This window comes from Lepidothrix coronata, unplaced genomic scaffold (assembly GCF_001604755.1).
Source record: "Lepidothrix coronata isolate B3197 unplaced genomic scaffold, Lepidothrix_coronata-1.0 Scaffold3, whole genome shotgun sequence".
NCBI lineage: Eukaryota > Metazoa > Chordata > Aves > Passeriformes > Pipridae > Lepidothrix > Lepidothrix coronata.
In genome coordinates this window covers 5,088,964-5,107,423 of record NW_016690183.1, presented here as the reverse complement: position 1 = coordinate 5,107,423, position 18,460 = coordinate 5,088,964, and the positions used below count along the sequence as shown (strand labels likewise).

At 38.4% G+C, this 18,460-nt stretch overlaps 1 protein-coding gene across 4 annotated transcripts in view; it reads left to right on the top strand.

The window, feature by feature from the left end:
• Positions 1-18,460, top strand: part of VPS41 (VPS41, HOPS complex subunit) — a 106,963-nt gene that overhangs the window by 78,325 nt on the left and 10,178 nt on the right. For all 4 annotated transcript variants that reach the window (XM_017820372.1, XM_017820382.1, XM_017820392.1 and 1 more), the window contains 11 exons: positions 1,541-1,602; positions 2,461-2,542; positions 6,688-6,780; positions 7,274-7,401; positions 8,268-8,412; positions 11,132-11,173; positions 11,281-11,331; positions 12,476-12,613; positions 15,165-15,219; positions 16,314-16,454; positions 17,925-18,061. In XM_017820372.1, coding sequence (XP_017675861.1) covers positions 1,541-1,602; positions 2,461-2,542; positions 6,688-6,780; positions 7,274-7,401; positions 8,268-8,412; positions 11,132-11,173; positions 11,281-11,331; positions 12,476-12,613; positions 15,165-15,219; positions 16,314-16,454; positions 17,925-18,061 — 1,074 coding nt within the window. The remainder of the gene's footprint in view (positions 1-1,540; positions 1,603-2,460; positions 2,543-6,687; positions 6,781-7,273; positions 7,402-8,267; positions 8,413-11,131; positions 11,174-11,280; positions 11,332-12,475; positions 12,614-15,164; positions 15,220-16,313; positions 16,455-17,924; positions 18,062-18,460) is intronic.

Genomic DNA, 18,460 nt, shown 5'->3' with positions numbered 1-18,460 from the left:
TTATTCTTGTATAGTCCAGAAGTTGAATCAAGATGTAATGGCATGTCATCACCTATCACAGAGTTTGCACTCATCACAGCTGCTCTGTGACCCTTGTGAAAGATATAAAAACTTGTTAAAGGGGGTCCTAGCAATACATTAGGAGGGAAAAGAAACCAAACCCAAAAAACCCCCAAACCCAAACCAAAAAACCCCACAGCTTTTCTTTTGGTGTGCAGAAGTTCACACTACAAAATACAATGAAATTCAGTGAAATACAAGCAGTTTTTGAGAGTTTGGTCTCTAATACAAAAGCCAATGGAATTTGTTGAGGGAATAAAATGTTGGCATTAAGCCCTAAGTGAAGGATTAGTGGTATACTGATTTAAAACAACTCATGCTCTCACTGCCAGGTGACACCACATTCACACCACCTGAACCACCTGACAAATCTGGTGGCCTTGGGGATTTTTTGGATTGCAGTAATTATCACTGCTCCTCTGCACCTCTTGAGCAGAATGCAAAGGTCCTAAACAACCAGATCTACAGCTCCTTTACTATACGTCTTCTCTGCTCACTGGGGAGCTGGTACGTAGGAGAAAGAGGCTGGCAGAAATCTTCATTCTTGAGAATGGTGAAGTTGAAAATACAAAGGTTGTTCCTGTAGTGGAATATAAAGTCTTTTCTGACTTTTTTAGTAGTCTGACTAGTTGAAGTTGTTGCATACCTCTGTTCATACTCTGCTCCAGTCAGTACTGTCCTTGATATTGATAAAAAAAGTATTGTGCCTCAGAAGACCCAAATGTTTATTTTTGTAAGAAACAAGGACTTCTTTTTCATTGTTCAGCTTTGTTTTTTCGTTTTTCGTTTTTCTCCTTTTTTTTTTCCTAGAAACAATGTGCTTTTACTGATATGATACTTAAATTATGCAGTGAGTACACTGGGTTGTGTCAACATGGACATGAATGTTGAGATTACAGCAGAAGGCCCATGCCAAAATTTTAATATATGTTAGATTCCTACCAGAAAAATTTTACAACTGACATGTGTAATGAACCCTTGAGAAGAGAAGTTTAGTATGTAATAATACCTAATAATCTTGCTAAGTTCTCAGTAATTCCTGCACTTTACTGAGCAGCACTAGAATTTATATTGTCAACCAACTTTTTGCCCCTCTCTGCAAACTTTGCTGTGACAAAGAGCATGCCTTCTACAATGGCTGGTGGTTTTCTTTTTGAACTAACTAATGCAAGCACTGACAGATCAGCTATGTGTTTTGAACAATCCTTAGTAAGGAAAGGTGGCACAGTCTTCTCAGCATGAATGAGTTTATGAGAATTATTTAAAAGAGCACCTCAGTTTGAACCTGTGAATGGCCTATGCAGGTATTATGTGTTGACTGTTCTGTGGGCCCTACTTATAAAGGAGAATCGGGGGATCCACTTAGAGCCCTGTGTTTGACTTTCCAGCCATATGCATTGCTGTTACGGTAGTTATTGTGATTGTCAAATAGTTCACTCCCAAACTTTTATAACTAATTCTTTATTTTTATTCCCTTTAGGACATCGGCTTAGCCTATGTAAATCACCTAGTGGAGAAAGGAGAGTATGACCTGGCTGCTCGGTAACCTAGTATTAAAGATCTTCTTTGCTGGATAAAGTGTGTCTGCGTATGGGGAAAAAGCAAAAACAATTATTGATTCTGAAGTATTTGGGGATGTTGATTTTCTGTTTGTTCTGGAGTTTCTGAAGTTTCAAAGCATACAGATGTATTTTTCTGTGCCCTGTACTTTCTTGCCTGTAGTGACCTAAAAGTTATTGTAAACTTGAACTGGAGTTGAGACATACATATTTCTGAAAGTCAGCCTTGATTTTTCAGTCACACTAGATTTTCAAAACTGAGGTTTTCTTTGGATTTTGATAAACTAAGTTTATTAGTGTGTTATTACGTGTAAGACCATCAGAAAATAAGTTGGTTTTATGTGGGTATAAACGAAACTGTCAAATATGGGTATCTAACATAAGGATCAGAAATTACCCAAGATTTGTGTTTTCATGTATGTGTAAGCATAAGCTTTTCTTTCTAAATGCTCAATTTTTCTCAACTGAGATTTGAAAAAATCATTCATAAAGCTGATCGAGAGGGTGGCATTCCTGCCTGTGGCATGAGGGTTGGAACTAGATGATATTTGATCTCCCTTCCAACCCAAACTATTCAATGATTCTATGAGAGCTAATATGGCCCTAATCACTAAGGGTGAATGAATAATAAGCAGTTAGTCATCTTGGGTGCAACAAAATTCTAAGACCTGAAACGAGGAGAATCTGGCATACTCTGCTGAAAGCAATGGTTGCCAAAATAAGTCACTTGAGTAAATGTCATGATAAGAAGAAGAATAAAGGAATCCTTGCAGTAATGCTGTCACATTTGTATTATTCTCTGTACCTATTTTTGTTCTCTCTCCTTTCATCTTCCTTCCAGAAAGTGCCAAAAAATTCTTGGCAAAAACACAGAACTCTGGGAATTTGAAGTTTATAAATTTAAAGAAATAGGTCAGCTTAAGGTAAGTTAATTTCTGAGTCTGTACTCAAATAATTTGCATGCTGTGCTTACTGCATGTTTTGACTAAGTATCTAAAGCATCACATTTAATGCCCTATTGTGGTATTTCTGCCCCAGATCTTTAGTTGTTTCTAGGCAGTTGTCTTTCAGATTGATGTGTATGTGTTAACATACTTTGAAACAGGATTGGAGGCATAGCATATCTACGTACTCAGCTACGTATTTTTACTTGTTGACAGTCTCCAAGTAGAAGACCCACGCCAAGGCCTTTACTTACAAAGATGCTCACAGTTAAATACATCTTTCCCATTTACTTTTCATTCCTTTCCGGTATGTCCTGAAAATCCTACCTCAACTCTTAAGAAAAATTGTCTCTATGGGTGCCAGTCATTCTATAAAATCCAGTTCTCTTACAACAGATACACAACTATAAATGTCAAAGAATTGCAAAGCAACAGCAAAGATCTATGCTATGTACTAGAAATGGTGGCAAGAAAGAGGAGCAGTCTGCCCTGTTGCGTGTTTTCCCTGGTCACAAGCCAGCTACTGTAACAGTACACATCTAATGTGAGATTCTCAGTTAATAAATTGCCCAGGACATAGGGCTTTAGTACTGTCACTGCTAAACCAGTAGAAAACATTATGCACACTCCCTTTGATAGCACATGTACATTTACTTCTGAATTTTATGTCTTCCTATTCAAACTCAATGAGCCAAAAAGGACATATTATTAAGATCTCACAGCACGCAGTCCCTTGCTGGCTTTGAGCTATTTAATTCTGTTCAAAGACCAAAAGTGTTTCAGCATTATGAATTTCAGAAATGTCTGACTTCTGTTGTAGAGCCACTCCAGTGCAAGAACAGCCTTGCCTTCTGTATGACTTATTAGTGGTTTGGTGCATTCTTTGCCACCTTAGAAGATGAAATCCTATGTTTTTGTTTCTTTATTTCAGTCCAATAAAGGAGCCGAGTTCAGGTACAGGTGAAATTTTGATACACTGCTTCTTTGTCCTTTTGGGGTTTTTTTAGATGCAAGTGTCTGGAAGGGATGTTTGTCTTGTCACTCCTTATGTCATCCAGCCGACTGCAAAATATAAAAATATTTGCAGGTTTGCTGAAAAACATCTCTGCTCAGTTACTGACTTTCTAAACAGTTGATTGTTTTCAACCTTTAGAATTTCTTCTTTTCCTTTTTAGGGCTCAGGCCCAAGAATTCTCAAACTTACAAAAAGAAAAGATTACATTATTCAGCATCAAGTTGCAGTTCTAGAAAATGCCTGTGTTATTGTACTATTTCAATCCCATATAACTTTTCCCAAAATCCTAAAGATATATGAGTATCATAAAGGATGAGCTATGAACTAACTTAAGCCAGATCTAAATGAAGGGGTTCTTGTAACACTTGGGATCACTTGTGTGTTTCTTGGAATTTTTAGCTATTTACCTAACCAGCAGGTATTACACACCATATTGTAGCTGGCCTATAATGGCTTTAAGCCCTGATGAGAAGACTATTGGAGATTTGGAGACGGAGTTTATTTCAAAATGGAATTTTCTTAAAAGAATTTGCACTGCATATTAAAATATGCAGTTGCCTGAAATATGACATTTCCAATCTAGCATGATTTGCCAATAGCTAAGGTGATAGTAAAACTAAAGGTTTAAACTTTCCTTCCTACAGAGGGATTAGTGATACCCCAGTGTCAAAGCCTGTGGGGTGTCTTGTTTGTTTGCATGTGGCTTTAGGGCATTTTTGAGTGTTCTGTACTAAATGGTCCTGTTTGGCTGCTAAAGGTTGCATTTTGGTATCTTGACACCTCTCATGTCTTCAGTGAATATCCTCTAGCAAACCTTGTTAAGGCCGTTTCAAGATTTTACTCCAGCTGTGGTACCTTGAGGGAGTTACGTGCTTGTGCTCAAGTCACTTCAGTATAAAATACAATGTCTCAGCTCAAACAGCTGAGGAAGGTGAATGGATTCAAAGAAGATGCCAAACTCTGTGACTGTTGGCTGTTGTGGCATGAGGGATATGCTCCATTCTGTTGGCAGTGCGACAGCAGTGACTTTCAAGCAGAGGTTCAGGATGATCAGCTAGCAACAGCAGTGCTTTCACGACCAAAACATTGGCTAGAGGGCACTTGAAAGACTTCACCTGACTCTAGTGGGCATAGCAGAGAGCAGCACTATCCAGACAGTCCCTTTCATCTCATAGATATCCTTTGAGGAATCAATAATTGTGGTTTGGGTTTATTGGTGAGCTGGTTTAGGCTATATCATGTCCACTTTTACATGGGCTTTCTTGTATAACTCATCCTTATACCTCTTGAAGTAAAGTCTGTAAGCAGCTTATAAGAAGAAACAAAGGAAGAAAATATTTCTGTGTATAATATCCCTTTTTTATTTAAAGTGACTTTCAGCACATGGTTCAAGAATTGGTACAAGGGCATTCTGATTGCACAGCTTTTTTGTCTGATCTTGCTCCTTAACTGCAGCTTAAAAAAAAAAAAAAAAATGGAAGAATTTGTAACCTCCAGCTTGGGTCTTAGTTCACCTTTGTGCCAAGGCTTAAAAATACCTTGTATGCTTTTCTTAGTCTTTGCGGAGCCTGGTGGCCAAACTGCAGGAGGTGGCTGTGGTTTTTCTTCAAAGCACTGGGACTTGGGACAGGAGAGATTTCCTTCCTGAGGCAGCCTGGCCCCCACACAGCAAGGCAACTGCACCTCTGAACAGCTCCACAGCCAAGTGTTGCAAGTCTGTTGGGGGAGGTTGTTCATTTAGGAGGTGACAGGAAGGTAGAAAGTAGGAATGAAAACAGCCATTGGGAGATTTTACTCTGCCTTTGAGTCTCCAGCTGATGTCCAGCTTGCTTTCTTTATGGTCAGAAGAGACTTTTTCTGAGGCAGTCAGGAATATGATTCCCCAGGGCAGCTGGCAAGACTGTGCTGTGAGTTAACTGTTTAATTCTGTGACAGATGGTGGGAGCTGATATTGGCAGCACTACATTTCACAGACTGGCCAAGCTCAAACAGCACATGGAGAGAAGAGGTCTCCTGCAAGCAATGAACTGTTAATTTCTACAAAGTCATTTTTTATTGATCTTTTACTTGTACTTCCTTTCTCACCTACAAATGGAAGGCTTTAGTGAAATATGTAACTTAGGATATTGTTTTGATTTAAATACTAGGAGAATTTGTTGTGAATAGTCACTGCTGTCTGTAAAACTGAAAAAAAAACTGTAGTGAAATGTTATTTCTCCTGCTTTGTTCAAGCAACTTCAGTAACAAAATGTTACTGTGGTATGTGCCAGTAGTGGGCAAAAGGGAACATCACAGAGTATTTGGAGTAATTGCATCAGTGTTGATCCTTTGGCTACAAACCCCAAAGTCCCCACACTGCTGGTAGCAGTAGGATTTATTTTGGAATGTGGTAATAATCTTGGCCTCTATTTGCATGGACTAATAGTGCTAATAAGATGATGTGCTGAAATTCCAGGGTATGAGCTGATTTATTCTGGCAGGTTCTCATCTCCTGCCTGCCAGAATGCAACTCCTTATCACCTCCTATAGAGTAACAGATCACATGCCTTCACCCTTTTCATGGAGAGATATATTCTTAAATTAATTTTCATTTGGGTATGTAAAAATAGCTGGCAAAACATAACTCTTCATAAAATGTAGTGATCCCACAGTAGGTCATAAATCAGAAGTACGCATTTTTCAGTTAATGAATCCTTATACCTTTTTACAAGGCCAAGACTTGACAAAATGGATTTTGAAAACATTCTTCTTCTGAGGTCTTTTATGGGTTTTATTTTCTAACTGACTAGTGGTAAATATTCAGACTTCTCTAAGGGCAATGGCTGATTCTCCTATCATAACTAGTATCTTGCCACCTGTCTTTCAAATGAAAATTCTTTCAAATGTGTGTAATCTCACACATTCAAATGTGTGTAATTACACACAATTCCAGTGTGTGTAATCCTAAAGTAAAATACGATATATAGGCTTCCAGTGAATACCAAGGGCCATGTTTTGTGCATAACTTTGTTATTTTTGTTTAACAAGAATTCTTTTTGTTCTGTTATCAGTGTACTGAGATGTTACATGTCATTCCCTTTCTGACACTTACTTTTCTTTGTTCCTATAGGCAATTAGTCCTTACTTGCCAAGACGGGATCCAGTTTTGAAACCTCTGATCTATGAAATGGTTCTGCATGAGTTTTTGGAGAGTGACTATGAGGTACTGCAGCCTGATGTGTCTACATTTAACAGTTATTCCTAGCCAAACACCCTCAGCAATGTAGAATCTGACAGCAAATTCTCTGTTGTATTCAAACAGATTATCAATGGACAGTTCCATAATAATGAAAATATTAAAAAGTTGAATTTTGATTTTGTTTTTAAGAGAATAAATAGAATGTTCTTCAGAGCATGCAAATACTGTGAGATTAATTATTTATTATAGATATTGTTATTTTTAGCGTAAGTGGCTGAGGTGATGCACAAAGCCTACAGCACCTGAAAGAAACAATGTTATTAACATGAATCTTAATAACATTGCTCTAAGAAGGAAAAATCTGTGTTCTGCATTGTGCACGTCTGTGAACACGTAAAATTTGCTTAAAGGTGAAGCACAGCAGGTATCATCTCAGAGGCTTAGCTGAAACTTTGATGTTTTGAAATGTTCCTTAGGCCATTCTTTCTATTTCTGTTACAATCTCTTATACTTTTAGGGGTTTGCAACCCTTATAAAAGAGTGGCCTGGAGATCTGTACAACAACACAATCATAGTTCAAGCTGTAGTCGATCACCTGAAGAAAGATCCACAGAACAGGACTTTGCTACGAACACTTGCAGAATTGTGAGTAGAATTTTAAATTCCTGTTACAAAAAGTACACTTAAAATTTGAGTGTACTGTAGTTTATCAATATTTGCTTAACTCTCTTAACAGAAATCTTCTTTGCTGCGGTCTACAGAGTATTGGCTTCTCTCCACTCTGCTGATTGCACAGCTTAGCAATTCTTTACCCTTTCTTGTGAAGTTCACATTGTGTATGAAAGCAAATTGTTAAGCATGAGATTGGATTTCCTTACTCCTTTTTCCAAAGTAAATAGCTAGCATTCCTCTTTATGCTGTCAGAGGGAAACCTCTTTTGTGAAGTGTGCATTTCGGAATTACAGGAAAATAAAAGGGTGGAGTTATTGCCCACTATTTAAGAAGTAGTTACTGCATGGCTGGAAATATGTGACTGGAAAATGTGCCAAAAGTGATCTGGTTCTAGGCTACTTTTTACAGGGTAAAGCTCTTTGATTTTCTCAGCCTAATCACCATGTTAAGTTCTTTTTGTACTGCTTCTTTGAAGAAAGCAGAACTACTCTCTATTACTATGTTACTAAAGTATTTTAGAACAGTGGGTTTTAGCTCTGAAGAGATTTCCAATTGGTATCCAAAAATTGAAAAGCTAGACTTTTTGTGGCTTCTGTGATTTGAAAACGGAAAATGAAAATGCAGAAAACCACAGGTCAGAACACAAATGCAGTGGCCAATATAAATGGAGGTGAAATTAATGTTGCCTGGTGTTTATTTCCCTCTAATAAAAATGAGTTACAGGTACTCTATCCTAGCAAGCTTTACATACTAGAGTATGTTTATATTTTCCCTCATAGGTGATTTTCCTACACTTAGGTATGTGAAATCACGTGGTATTATAACCCTGGTTTTATCAGGTATACTTACGACCAGCGCTATGGCAGAGCCCTAGAAATCTACCTGACTCTGAGGCACAAAGACGTCTTCCAGTTGATCCACAAGCACAATCTCTTCAGTTCTATCAGAGACAAAATTGTTCTCCTCATGGATTTTGATTCAGAGGTATGGTGATCTTAATGATTTTATATTCACTTTCCACTGGAGATATTTTAACAGATTAAAAATTAATGAGTTAAAGGTAGTGTTGAGGCAGAGAGTGTGTTTGGTATGTCTGGATACATTCTGAGGTAAGGAAGATTATGTTTGCCTAGACTGCAGAATAATTGACCCAAGGATTATTTTTTCTTTTGTATTTCCATTTGTATTTCCTTTCCATTTCTATTTGTCACTCACAGTGAGAAGAGTGCCAGATCCAAGGTCATTGTTGTGATTCTCAAGTCCCAACATTGAATATCATTTCACACAGAGTGTCATTTCACCATGATATTCTTTCTGTATTTCTAACCAAATAATGCTTTTGATAAGCCAAGAAAATAGACAGGAAATACTGAATGTACTTCCCACTTTTCTTTCACTACAGTCAATTAATCTGCTTTTGAAAGTTTGCAAGGTTGTTAACCTAAATTCCAAAAATCAGGAAGTGTTTATTTTGTGCTGAATTCTGTCTTCTTTCTTTCCAACTGACTATAAAATCTGAGCAAATGAGTTTTGGTATGATCCCTGGGGAAGATAACCAAGTAGGTCTGCTCTTTTTTAAGTGTAGTAGTTGTTTAAGTACTGTAGCTAAAATACAGAGCCATCTGTACCATTATCATTAGTGTGCCCATTCTAAACTGTATGAGGGGAAAAAAACTATAACTCTTTTCAATTAAATAGAATAAATCATATCAGGAATCTGTAGGTTTGTATTTTTTGAATGTGAAGCAAAAGTTTGCTCTTGTAAGAGGAAGCAGAACCAGAATCCTGGTGGCCACTTGGCTTATGTGGTCTTGTTTGCTTATGTTACAGTATTGGGGTTCAGGTAGTTTAGAGGAATCCAGTTGTAAGGCAGGTTGAGTTGTGTGTTTCTTCTATAGCTATCATCCTGCAGTTCACTTTTGCAGTGGGACAAAGAGTATTTCAACATCATTTGGCAGTGGCTTTCTGTGACCAGTGACTCAATGAGCATACATCACCTGCAATATAAGTGCACATCATTGATTGCTATTAGTGAGGAAACTTAGGAGAAGTATTCTGGAAGAATACATGATGTGTTCTCCTGTAATGCTGTGCTGAGAAGGAATGCTGATGTTATGCAAACTGCTCTCTGAATTACTGTTGCTGGAAAGAGTAGGTCTGCAATATCCATCTGATACTTGTGGATTTTGATTCAGAGGTATGGTGATCTTAATGATTTTATATTTGCTTACCACTGGAGATATTTTAACAGATTAAAAATAAATGAGCTAAGAGGAGTCAGAAGCCCTCGGAAGCCAACTTGGTGAGCAGAAAGCAGTGCCGAGAGCAATTGGGGCAGATTTAGCAATTGGCTCAGGGAGCGTGAGCAGGTAAACAGGGTTGGGTGACATGGTAAGTCGCACAGGCAGGATGAGAAGGAAGGGCTCCTCTCTGACCATCCAGGGCAGCCATATAGGCAGAAAACAGACTCAGTAGATGGTAAGGAAGAGCAAAGAGATCCTTTTAGCGCCAGTCTTATTAGTGTATTAGTTTAAGCTTCCTCAGTTATGGTGTTAATGCACTGTAAAGCTCAGTCCCTTGTAGCTGATGGAGTCACTGTACCAACCGTGTCAGAGGCCTCCAGCCAGCCAGACCTGCCAATGGTAGATGCAGGTCTCTGTTGCAGTTCGAGGGGTTTCTGGGGGGGTCACTGCCGGCCGCTCTGCGAAGGCTTTCAGGGCTGGAATCACTCCCCCCGCCACCCATCCCTCGTGGCAGGGACAGGCGGCAAAGGCACTCAATCCAAGAGACAAAGACCACGCAGCATGTAGAGAATCCAGCAGCGAAGAAGACCCTTTATTCAAATTTCCCACAGCTTATAAGGGCTGCTGGGCCAAAGAGGGGATTGGCCAATGCAAGGAGACAATATAATAACTATGGCAACACAGAAACCAATGGTAGACAAGTGAGTTAACAACTTCCAAACCCCAGCAGCTCTCCAAGTCACAGGTTGCCATGAGAGCTGGGATCCTGGCTGATGGCCAGTTGAATACAAGTCAGCAGTGCCCAGGCAGCCAGGAGGGCCAACTCTGTCCTGGGGGGCATCAGGCAAAGCATCGCCAGCTGGTCAAGGAAAGGGATTGTCCTGCTCTGCTCTGCACTGGGGCAACGTCACCTTGAATATTGTGTGCAGTTTTGGGCACTGCAATATAGGAAAGATATTAACCTATTAGAGAGTGTCCAGAGGAGGGCAGTGAAGGTGATGGAAGGGCCTTGAGGGGAAGCCGTATGAGGAGTAGCTGAGGGCACTTGGTCTGTTCAGCCTGGGGAAGAAGAGAGTGAGGGGAGACCTCATTGCAGTCTACAACTTCCTCATGAGGGGAAGAAGAGGGGCAGACACTGATCTCTGTGGTGAATGGCCTTAAGTTGTGTCAAGGGAGGTTTAGGTTGGATATTAGAAAAAGGTTCTTCACCCAGAGGGTGACTGGGTGCTGGAATAGGCTCCCCAGGGCAGTGGTCACAGCACGAAGCCTGACAGAGTTCGTGGCACATGGTGTGACTCTTGGTGATGGTCCTGTGCAGGGCCAGGAGTTGGACTCGATGATTCTTGTGAATTCCCTCCGACTCAGCTGATTCTGTGATCAGTGAATAAGCATAATACTGTATAGAATGTGAGAAAATGTGTGTACCTGTTTCTTAACAGAATTCTCTTTTTTTATTGTAGAAAGCGGTAGACATGCTTTTGGATAACGAAGATAAAATTTCCGTGAGTATAACAAGTTCATGGCATGGCAGTCCAATGCTACCTTGGATTGCCTATCCTTCTTTCAGTCCTGTAAGTGTGCTGTTTATCACAGGTTTGTTTTCTTTCAGATTGACAGAGTCGTTGAAGAATTAGAGAACAGGCCTGAGTTACAGCACGTGGTAAGTATTTCTATATTCTGTTATTTGAAGTTGAGCTGAATAAACTCTTTGCTGGACATATCTTTTACAAGTGTGTTTATCTTGTCAGAGTGCACCTGACACTGAAATGTCATAAATCATCAGTCAAAGTGGCTACTTCTGCAGATTCACTCTATAACATGGCCATAACATCTTTACAATAGTAAAATGCCTTTAAAATGTGTACTTCTGAGAATTTGATAACATACTGCTTGCTTGTTAATATACCATGAAGTCCTTCTTACCGCATTGCAGGCACTTGTATTCTATGCTCAGTTACTTCTTGCTTGTATTCCTCCTTTTTCCCTGCACAAAAATGGAGTTGGTTGATGGGTGCAGCTCTGAAATATGTTTTGTGATCTATAGAGACAGCAAACCACTTGTCTTTTTAGAATTGTAACTTCCATAAGCTGCAAGATTGTTCTTGTTTCTACAGAATTACAATATCACTATAAGACTGTGGCTCCACATTGCTATTCCAGAAGCACCTCCTTGCTTTGAACATGTTGTCAGCGGAATACATAACGTGTAACCATGGGCTTGGGCTCTATTAGGGAGGGAAATTTAACTTGCTGCTGTGTACAGACAGGCTTCAAGATATCGATTTGGTGGAAAGCTGATTTATGTGGTAGGGAGGTGATTATGGGAAGCAGATCTATGAAGTGTGCAGCCCACTGCCCAGGAGCTTTACAAACTGACTGTCTGTCAGTTACGGAAGGGATGCATTGGTTTGAAAGTGTGAAGCCTACTTCCATTGGAATAAAAGTGACCCTCATAATTATTTTCAGGGGGTTTCTGTGCTCATAGAGAGAGGAAGGAGCTTTGTCATAGTATCTAGACTTCAAGATGCTTTGGTTAAAATATTTCATGTGGTAAAAGTGTCTTCGCCAATAGAGTGGTTGGGCACTGGAACAGGCTCCCCAGGGAAGTGGTCACAGCACCAAGCTGACAGAGTTCAGGGCACATTTGAACAATGCTCTCAGGCACATGGTGTGACTCTTGGCGCTGTCACGTGCAGGGCCAGGAGGTGGACTTCCATGATCTCTTTCCAACTTAGGAAATTCTATGATTCTATTAATAATATTATAGAAGTGGGTTTAAGTTCTGATTCTTTTCTGATTCCTAGTATTTGCACAAGCTTTTCAAAAGAGATCACCATAAAGGTCAACGATATCATGAGAAACAGATCAGCCTGTATGCTGAATACGATCGACCAAACTTACTACCATTTCTCAGAGACAGCACACACTGTCCACTGGAGAAGGTAAGCCCCCAGAATCTAAACACAGGTCCTCGATTTTTATGTCTGGTCTGTAGCTTGTAGTGTTGTGAATTTCTAACTGTGTCTGACACTGCCCTCTACTGCCAAAATGAGGGATCATTGAGTTTATGACAATCACCTGCAGAAGTTTGGTTTGCATAGCTGATGACAGCTGAGACTTTCCTCTCTCAGCTCTCAGTGCAGGAATTAGTGGGTATTTTTAATGAACAAGTTCTGAATTCAAATTTAATGCATACCTGCAGCATATCTACTCATCAGTGCCTGGCCTGACTGAACAGCAGGTTGTGGTTGTAAGAAATCAACAGTCATTTTGCCAAATCTAGGAGCTGTCAGCATTAGATCTTGAAAAATCAGTAGCTGTAAGTGGAGTTTTTCTACCTTTATATTCTAAGGTCATAAGTTTCTTTTGAATAATATACACAATGTAACAGTCACTGAACTAACAGAGCTAAAAGTATTTTGTCTTTGTACTTTGGCCAATAGACTTGAGCTTTTTCAGAGTGCCAGGTTTCCACCTTCTTATTTTTTCATACTTTTTTTGTATTTTCCTTCCATGCTCTTTTTTGACAAATTAAAAAATACATAGAGGTAAGGCTAGTCTCGAGGTTTTTTACCCTGCTTGAATTAAAGTGAAAACAATGGAAATTCTAAGTTTTCCTCTTTAGGTGGGTCAGTATTTTGTTATATGTATTTGTTGCTGTTAATAAATGGTTGAGCAAACCTGATCTTGTGATAGGATGCCTATCTGTATGCAACTATAATGATGACACCAGTGGAGTAGTTTTTAAGTGTAATATTGTATATTGCATTTTACATGGTTAACATTCCAAAGAGAACTGTACTGTTCCTGACACCTCTCTTGTTTCGAATGCTTCTGTCAACTTACTGTGCAACTGCAGGAAACAATAGAACATACTTTCTTGGGATTGTAGACTTGGTCTTTGTTGAAACTTTCTTTATCTGAAATGAGATTGACCCAGTGATCTTTTATTAGGCAGTGAGCCTACAAGGTTTCAAGCCAGAGACTTTTGTCTGCATTATTGACTTAGTTGTTTTTAACTTTTTGATTCTCTTAGTTTTTGCCTTATGTATTATTTGTGTGACCATGGTTTTATATATAAAACCTTACCTGCATTTTTTTTCTTTTGATGCAAATTAGTTTTAGTTACTGCAGATTCAGCCTCCCATCTTCAGTGATGGTGCAAAAAAGTGCTATGTGAAACTGATGCAAGCTCATTGCTGGCACTGCTTTGCTGAAGTTGTGGGCTGCTAAGCAAGAATAGGTCAGAGATCCAGGAACTTCTGGAAGGTGTGGTGCAGTAATCACCAGAGTGAGAGAAAAGGATGTTAGAAAAAAAAGTGTAATTCTAACCTTAATGTTAAAATATTAATATGTAAGAACCTAAGGAAGAGAGAAAAGATACCAACACTATGTAAAACTTAGTTGAATTTACTGAAATACTAATTCAATAATTATACTGCTTACCACACTTGCATATAGTAATGCTTTTTGCCACGTACAAGTCTTTGTTCTAAGGAAATAAAAATGGGACTAAGAATTTCCCAGTTACCAATATTTTCAGTTCCTGTTAAGCAGGTTCCATTGCAGCGTATAAATTGCTAAAAGCAATTTCTATTTGAAAAAATCACTCTTAGTATTGCTCTAAGGAAGTTATAAACCCAGCAGGAAGAAGTAATTGTTGTTCTTTAGGAGTGAGCCACTTTTATTCAAGTGCAGATTAGCAAATAAAATGAGCTGAAAGAGGAGTGTTCCCTGTTTTCCTCTAGAGGGAGCATGACAGTCAGGAAATATGCAGCATCTAGAACTACTGAATACCTTGTGCTTTGTAGTTTTAACTTAAAAGTGGAGAGGAAAAAAAAGCTGTCAGCTGTGTTTATAACTTATTAGTATTATTCATACCTTCATTCACCTGAAGTATCTCGTTGGTAGTTCACTTACCCCTACCCCAAAATTCATTGTCCGTATGTCTAATCTTCATAGTAACCCATGTGAAATAATGAGAGTGGAGGAAAAGTTAATTCCTACCCCCATCTTTAGTTGTAGCTGTATTCTCTGCATTTATAGTTTTGATTTCCAAGTGTAAAAGTCTTTATTGGTGAACAGTTATCTTCACAGGAATGCTATGAATCTTGAGTTTGCTTTCTGTTTCCAATTCTGTTTCCAGTTTGGAAAAGGCATGGCATCATTAATGGCATACCAGCCCTGCCAACTTCCTGTTACTAAAAACTTTCTGGTAATCAGTTTGGTAGTTTTGATAATTGTGCTGGTTTTTACCAGTCCTGTCCCCAGATTTACCCAGTCTTGGAGAAGAATTTTAAAAAGTGTCATGGAGTTTCTCTTCTTAATTAATGCGTGACAGTGCTTATTAAGGGAGCTGTGTTTCTGTCAAAATGAGTAATGTAACTTGGTGGAAAAATATCTTTAAGCCTCTTGCAGCCTTTGAGATCAATAAAATTTCATGTTACATTGTTTTCTGTGTTCTCTTCCCTCCTCTCTTCCCTTAAATTCAAGGCTCTTGAGATCTGCCAACAAAGGAACTTTGTAGAAGAGACAGTCTATCTTTTGAGTAAGTAGTGCTCAGTGTGATAAATGACAACACACTTTTAATCTTGTAATAAAGTTTATGCTGTGAAAATGTATTGTGTAATATTGTTTAACATGTTCTCCCTGAGACAAAGTTGATATGCAGTCAGTACATCCAAATAACATTATTTAGAAAATAAAACAAAGCACTAGGTGATTAATATGATGTCTTAACTGCATGTATTGTATTATTGTGTTTCTGACTTGGTGTTTTTCTGGGGTTTTGGAAGAATTGGGGAACAGGTTGGGAGGGGAGGTATTTTTGATACAATCTCCAGGAGAAGAGTAATACTGTGAGTTTTGAAGAGAGAGGAGAAATAAAACAAAGCTTTTATTCTGAATACATCTCAGAAGCTTAATATTATCTATTGCTGAGATGGAAGATTTGCTTATATTGCCTTCTGTCTTCTTTTTTTTTTTTTTCATAAAATTAATTGTAAATTAACTCCTCCAGCTGGCCAAGGATTCTACCTCTGAATGAGAGGCATTGTAAGACTAAGATTTCTATGTATCTTTATGTAGTAGTCATGAACAGAATAGAAAGCACTTTTTTAAACAATCTCTGGTTTAGTAAGAAGAATATTTTGTGGACCATTTGGGAGAAGAGTAGGATTTACTCATGAATTTATTTAAATAGTTTGTCATTTCTACTACTTCTTCCTGTTTCCTCCTCTTATTTTTCATGGGTATAAGATGCGCTATACTTACCGTAAATTAAAAGTGCCCATGTGGGCTCTTAAAGGGGGTATTTCATGTCATAGTTTACATGTATGCACATATACACACTCTCTCTCATGTTAGATGTTGCTGCAGTTCAGAACCTGTAATATGATCCAAAACATCCTTGAGAAAGCCTCCAGGTCCCAGTCCAGCAAAGTACTCCAAGCACTTGTTCAGATTATACTGATTGCCCTGGGATTTGCCTTCCTACATCTGATTAGATTAGGTTTGATCTTAGTTAAATTAGTTTGAGTCAACTTCACACTTATAAAATTCACAATTGAAAGAGCTTCTTAAAGCACTGAGCATTGATAAGCACTTAGTGTTTATAATCTCTTTACTTATTTTTCCTTCTAGGCAGAATGGGTAATAGCCGCAGTGCCTTGAAGATGATAATGGAAGAACTGCAAGATGTAGATAAAGCTATTGAATTTGCCAAGGAACAAGATGATGGAGAACTTTGGGAAGACCTCATTTTATATTCTATTGACAAACCACGTAAGTGGGGAAGCCTTGCATATGTATTTTTTTGTGGAATTCTGTTGCAATTAAAGGATTGAATTACTCATGTGTATGTTAGAGAAGATGTTTATGTATGGCCAGGGAGGTGTTCTGGTTTGTGAAGCACAACACAGATGTCTACTGTGCATAAAAACTTGCAGTAAGGCAGCATAAGAACCAGTACTTAGAGGTTTAGTGTTTGACTAAGCTCTGCATAGTTGTGTCCTTAATGACAGTCAAGGGGAGAGCAGTGCTTTTAATGAAGCAGAATGAGACTTTACTTTTAGACAGCCTCAAAACACAGTCTGCAGTTTAATGAGGATGTTGTGTAGTGTGTTTATTGCAACTGCTTCCCTTTCAAATTCTGAAAATGAAGAACCTACACCTTTCTACCCCTCAGTAAAATAACTAATTTGTTTCTATGTTACAAAGGTAAGATCTGTACTAATGAGTGCATTTTGCCTTTCATCCATTATATGAGTAACTACTCCAAGTTAAAAGTTTAGATGGAATCAAAACATAAGCAACATCAGTGTTGCTCGGGAGGCAGACTCAGAGAAGTTCAAAAGACTGAGAAAATAATTTTTTTAATTATGTACTCCATTAGTTTTTGCAACCTCTTCTGAGGCTCTAAATCAAGACTTTAAAGTCTCTCTTGGGATCTCTTTTCTGGGGGACTGAAAGTCTTGTAGAATTAGTGTCAGAATATATACATTTTCATCCCTTGGCTGCTATTCCTGACAGGAAGAAGTGACCAGAATCTGTTACTCCTTTAGAAGAATGGCATTCTCAAATTACCCATATTTAAACGCAGTCCGTCTCTAAAAGTGATGCTACAGTCAGTGACATTTTTAGAGCAAAAGGGATTCAAAGCATATAGAATTCTTGCAGTTCCATCTGCCTATATGCAGAGCAACTGCAGTGATATTCCTCAGTTTGGGGGGTTGAAGAAAAAACACAGCCTTGAGGTTCATCCTTCTAGTGTTTTGTTTAGCCAGATGCTCTTCAAAAAGCAAAAGACTTCTATTGTGTCACTCTCACCAATGTTAAGAAACATGTTGAAATTAGATTAGTTGCTTGAAAAATTGTTTTTAAACCGTGGAACTGGGAATAGAATAGTCACATAATGTAGATAATTTTCTCACTCTGTTTGCTTGAGTGCCCTTATTATTAAATCAAAATGCATTATTTACTTGTGGATTTGTGCTGGAGACCCAGTTACCCCTTTTCTGAATACACTGAAAGTTCTGTGAATTGCCAAACCATATCTTCCTCTCTTCCCCAAAGGCTTGTATTCAAGTAAATACAGCTGCAAGAAACATAGCAAGACTAAAAGAGTCTTAGATAAGTCTTATCACTTAGTAGAAAATTGTTATGGAATCAGCCAAAACATGTAGCTTGTCACCAAAGCATCCTTTGATCAGGTATTTTGGTTTTCTTAATTTCTTTGTCTCTTGGTTTTCACAGCTTTTATTACTGGTTTGTTGAACAATATTGGAACCCATGTTGATCCTATTCTTTTGATTCACCGCATTAAGGAAGGCATGGAGATTCCTAATTTGAGAGATTCGCTAGTGAAAATTCTTCAGGACTACAACTTGCAGGTAAATGTTTTATTCTTCATGTGATACTCATTTTAAGAGAGACACCAAAACCTCTTTTTCACTGTGAAATTACTATCATAATTTGTTCATCCATCTGTCATGGACACTGTGAGTTGGTACAAAACTATGACAGAAATAGTAGAAATTTGTCAAGATCTCTTGGTGGCTTCTAGCTCTTCCAAATGTTTCTCATGCTGTTATAAGCCTGGTAAGTAGAACTGGAATCATCTTCATTGATTCAGACTATTTTACACTGCCCAACTGTCCAATATTGGAAAGTCTCATGACAAGTGCTTTTCACTGTTTCACATGTGAGAAGGCAGAATGCAACATGCCCTCTCTGAAACATTCACCAGGTAATAGAGACTGTATATGTTAAATGTCATGCTAACTGAAGAA